We start from the raw sequence: 5,367 nt of genomic DNA on the forward strand, positions 1-5,367 counted from the left end.
ATTACCAGTGAAAGTTGATTAGTAATCCGCCAGGAGCGACACCAGCGAAGCTCACTGCGACATATTATTTAGATTATTAATAATCTATCTCTCTCGTTTGTTATTTATGAAAAAAAAAAATAACAAATATAAAATATGTGATTGATGTGATCGTTCATGGGTATTCTTCCGACTGTATTTGACGTTAATATGTAATATTTATTTACCATTTTTTTTTTAAATTTGTTATACAACCAATAATTTGTTATACAAATAATCCTTGACGTTAATATGTAAAATACATATTTACCATTTTTTAAAATTTGTTATACCAACAATAAGTTCGAGTGTCAAATAAACGTCAAATTAAAAATATCGGAATTTGGAAGTTCTCTGAAGAAAATATCAACTTTAAGGGTTTTTATTCACTTTTTAGTTACAGTTTAGTTGTCAGTGTTAATATTAATTAAGTGTACATCGAAAGCAATTAGGTAGTGTGAATTATTAGTACAGTGGAACCTCGATAACTCGGATTAATCGGGACCGCGACCGATCCGGGTTATCGAAAATCCGAGATAGCCGGAGAATATGGTAAAAATTAATAAAATACGGTATACTTACAGATAAACTCCGTTAGAATTGAAATAACATGAAATATATTTATAAATATGCACAGTACCTACTCATTAAAATTACTAAAAAAAACACCAAACCCAAACGTAAGCAAATGGAAGCGAACAATACAAGACACACAATACTAAAGACCATTGTTTATATTCTCCTTTTCATGAACATTTTTCAGTGCGTCACAAATTATAGAAAAAAAGGTAAGTCCGTGATAATACATATTTATGACATTTATTCTAACGTGACATTTTAGTTAAATCTGACAGTTGTCAAATTTTATTTTCAATTTGGAATAAAACCAAATCAATTGTGTCTATTGCATTTATAAAATGGTATTTTCTTTCATTTGTATAGTCTTATAAATTGTACAGATTATATTGATAATATTATTATTTTATTTAATAAATAATTCTTTTTTGATTATGGCGCCATCTATCGACAACTAGAATAATCACCGAACTAGAATAATTACCGAAGTATTCCCAGACGTGCCTTTTTTTCTGTCACATACAATTTAATGCGTTAGAGAGAAATCGAAAAACTGTGACGCACTGAAAGATGATCATGAGAAAAAGAATAAAAGAATTTTTTAAATAGTCTTTCCTAAACAATGCTGACAGTTTGAAATAAAAAGGAATAGATACTACAGACAGGTGGCTGTTGTTTCTGCGGCGTGTGCTGAGTCATTTTTAATATCGTATCGTTCAAATTACACACATAAGTACACATTATCTCTCAAATATTATATTACATACATTTTTATTGTTGAAAGGTTTGTCTGATAATTAACTATTTTGATTGGAAATAAGCCACAATTAAATTGAAAAATACAAAATATTGAAAATCAAAATGTTTATCTGATGAAAATCGGTCCGGGTTAGCCGGACTTCCGGGTTATCGGGGGCCGACTTATCGGGGTTCCACTGTACCAGATTTGAACATTACCAGATATGTAAAAGATTTATACAACACACCATATACGACACAGGCGCCCTTCCACTTCCAAAAGAATGGTTTAATTCGACGTTCGTAACTTTACCGAAAAAAGCTATAGCTTGAAAATGCTGTGACCACGGAACCATCAGTTTAATTAGCGATACTCTTAAGATATTCTTGAAAATTATGCATCAAAGGATTTTTGGAAAACTGGAGCAAGATATTAGTGTAAAACTCAGTTTGGCTTCAGAAACGCTATGGGTACAAGAAAGGCCTTGTTTGCCCTTCATGTATTGGCGCAAAAATGTAAAGATATTAACCAACCTCTTTATACCCCCGTGTGGAGGCGGGCCTCTCAAGTAGAATACCTCCACAGCTTCTCCTGCTCATCGTAAAAGGCGACAAATTGGAGCAGCTGACCGCTGTCCTTCAACCCAGCTCCTAACCTGTCCCTGTGAGATAGTTATTACCCCCCAACTATCATATGACACCAACCCCTACCATCAAACACGTCCTGATACCCAAACCTATACCCGAGGAGAAAACCTCCACGAATTTAAAAACCAGTGGAGGAAACCACTGAAAACAAACGGATATGCATAGGGATTGCGGCTATGCACCATCCTAGTATACCGCCACCCCAACCTCAAGGTGTAACACCATCGTGCCGAAGGGGTGCATGGCCCAGGGGTAACGTAGTGGGCTACAAGCGATGTCTAAGGGAGATGGCGAACCCGAGGGGAAAACAGCCTTGGCGGGGCAAGGGCGCACTGCCCCACTGGACAGATCAACACGACCCAACTCGTGGGAAGGAAGGTGGGACAAAAAAAGAAAAACAAAAAAGGCAGAAGAGAGAGCAGCGGGGGCGAAAAAGAAAACAGAAGAGGCGGGGAAAAAGAAAGGGACGAGAATCAAGGGGAGAAAAGATGGAGAAGAGAAGTGGAAGAAAAGGAAGACCCCGGATCTAGAACCAGCGCAAACAGAAGCAAGGGAAAAGAAAGAGTAGGTAAGAGGGAAACAAGGGAAGTAAGAGAGGAACTGCAAACCAAGAGAGAAGAAGAAAGAAAGAGAATAGGAAGAGAAAAAGAGGGAGAAGAGAACAGACAGAAGGACGAAAAAAATAAAGCGAAGAGTCAAAGGAAAGAAAACACAAGGGAAGAAGGGGAATCGAGCAGCTCTGACAGCGGCTCCGATGATGAATCGGAGGAAGAGGAGCAAACACCCAACTGTAATGCAAGAACAAAGTTGGAACGCCTCCAGGATAGTGTAGCGGCCCTTGAAAAACTCATGGTTGAGGTGCCAAATACAAGGGTTGCCATAAAGCAGGAGGTCGACAACCTGAGAAACCGGTTGTTCGATTATACCGAGGAACTGGAGGAAAGCAAGAAGAAAGAAGAGGTTCCAAGGAAGTCTGTTTGCACGACATCCAGAGGTGTGCAGACGAACATGGAGCCCTTGAAAGTCAAGAAAATGGCGACAATGAGTGTTCAAGTGGACCTAGAGAACCCAGAAGCCATTAAAAGGAGGGTGGACGCCATCACGGAAAAAATGGCAATATGCGAGTACGAGGAAATAACAGAGTTCTTAAATGAGGACTGGCCGGAGGAAGTCTTCCAAAGAACTGAAGTGAAAGAGGGGGACATCTCTGATATAGCAGCAGACGTGGCAGTATTTGTTACCAACAACGACGAGGACAAAAAAGCCATGGAAACGGTGAAAGGTATGTTTCCTGACCTACCAGGTGTTCCAGCGGAGGTAGATGAGGATGGAGGCCTGGGAACTGTGAGAGTCACGATGTCTGCTCATGTAGATGGAACGTGGATTGACAAGGAGAAATATGGATTCAAACTTCTCCCAAACAAGAAGGAAGAACTCGAGTCGGTGAAGTTCCTCAAGACATGCAGGAAACTGGTACAGAAGATGGAGGAGCTAGGAAGAGAAAGAGTGGGAATCCACACGCCAACATCACTAGGAGTTGAGACATCGAGGAGAATCCTGGAGTGGGCAGCAAGAGGAAGGGGTGTGACGATCACGCTCCTAGGCAAAAAATCCAGAAGAGGGTGGGCAAACATTAACACCAAGCCCAGAGAACAATGTGGAGTAGTACTTATCAGCAAAAACAAGGAAAAATCATTTGCGGGCCTTATGGCAGAAGTGAAAAGTAACCTCACAGGAAGAAAATCCATCGACATAAAAAGGATCAGACAGACCAGAAATCAAGGAATATCACTGGAACTGGGAGGAGGAAGGGAAATGGCGGAGGAAGTGAAGAAACTCCTCTCTGGTAGCACATGTGTGTCGAGAGCAGTGGCAAAAGGGGGCGTCGTAAAGAGAAGAATCTTGATGCAAGAAATCCCACCCAACACAACGGAGGATGTGATCCAAAAGGCCACAGAGGAAGCCGCAGGTAAAGAGCGGGCATGTGACATAGTAAAAACCTGGACCGAGACACGGGGTGGAGAAAGAGGGATGATGAGTGCAGTGATGGATGTCGACGAAGACGCGGCCGAAAAGATCCTAAGAATGAGAAGAATTAGGGTAGAGTATACCTCCTGTCGGGTCATAGAAGCAAGGACAGAAATACCAAGATGCTTGAGATGCCTAGCCTTTGGACACAAGCAATGGAACTGTAAAGGGCAGAACAGAAGAGGATGTTGCTTCCGATGCGGCAAAGAGGGTCACATAGCGTCGGAATGCAAGACAGAAACAATCAGATGTCTCAACTGCGATGTGACCGGGTATGTGGCGAATTCAAGAAGATGTCCAAAGTTCAACCGACTGGTTGAAAGTAGGGACCACTAAGGACTAGTCCCAGGAAGAGCGCGCGAGTGGAAACAGTATGAAAGAGAGCGTGAAAGAAGTCCGAGTCTAAGAAATGGCGAACACAGGAAATAAGATTCGAGAGCTGAGAGTACTACAAACGAACGTGGGAACGGCGAGATTAGCACATGATCTCGCCGAGGCTGCCGCCGTAGAAAAGAATATCGGCGTGCTGGTGACGGCGGAGCCAAATCCAACAGCGGCTAAGAAAAGAGGATGGTTTGTGGATACGACTGGAAGGGCCGCTGTACGAATCTACAATAGAAAGCTGCGAGTGTATGAAATTAAACCGAAAGAAGGATACGTGATTGTCCGGATGGAGAAGATGCAGCTGGTCTGCTGTTATGTTTCTCCGAACATAACAGTGGGTGAGTATGAGAGGAAGATGGACGAGATCATGCAGGAAGTGGGGAACACAGGAGGAGAATGCGTAGTGCTGGGAGACTTTAATGCAAAAGCAGCGGAGTGGGGATCTCCTATCACCGACACTCGCGGCAGGATACTGACCGACTGGATGGGTACTCTGGATCTAGTAGTACTGAACACAGGTCTGGCGCCTACGTTTGTTAGGAGAGGTACAGGTACGTACATCGACGTGACTATGGCGACACAAGGAATAGCGGCGAAAGCAAGAGGCTGGAAGGTTTTACCAGACTACACCGGAACGGAGCATCAGTACATCGGATTCTCGATAGTCGGGGCGGGAACTACTAACGCAGTCCGCGCGTCTGGTACGTCGGGAGGCGGTTGCGGCGATGGAAATGACTGGAAAGTATACGAGGAGCTGATCAAATGGAGAGTTAGCATGATGCAGGGTCAATCACCGACAGTCGAAAACCTGGAGAGGGTAATTAAAGAAGCGATGGAGGGAAGCAGGAGGGGTCGCCGAGATGTAAACAAGATGCCCTACTGGTGGAACGCGGACATCGAGACACAAAGAAATGAATGTATAGTCATGAGAAGAAGACTAACGAGAGCAAGGGGCAGAGCAGGAGTCGATCCTGA

General features: G+C 42.9%; 1 protein-coding gene across 1 annotated transcript; it reads left to right on the forward strand.

The window, feature by feature from the left end:
- The first annotated feature begins 2,156 nt into the window (after positions 1–2,156).
- Positions 2,157–4,344, forward strand: LOC126882627 (uncharacterized). Its single transcript, XM_050647602.1, has 2 exons — positions 2,157–2,232; positions 2,282–4,344. The coding sequence occupies exons 1-2, from the start codon at positions 2,157–2,159 to the stop codon at positions 4,342–4,344; spliced, it is 2,139 nt and encodes a 712-aa protein (XP_050503559.1).
- The last annotated feature ends 1,023 nt before the right edge of the window (positions 4,345–5,367 follow it).

The sequence above is a fragment of the Diabrotica virgifera genome, chromosome 3 (assembly GCF_917563875.1).
Source record: "Diabrotica virgifera virgifera chromosome 3, PGI_DIABVI_V3a".
Lineage (NCBI taxonomy): Eukaryota > Metazoa > Arthropoda > Insecta > Coleoptera > Chrysomelidae > Diabrotica > Diabrotica virgifera.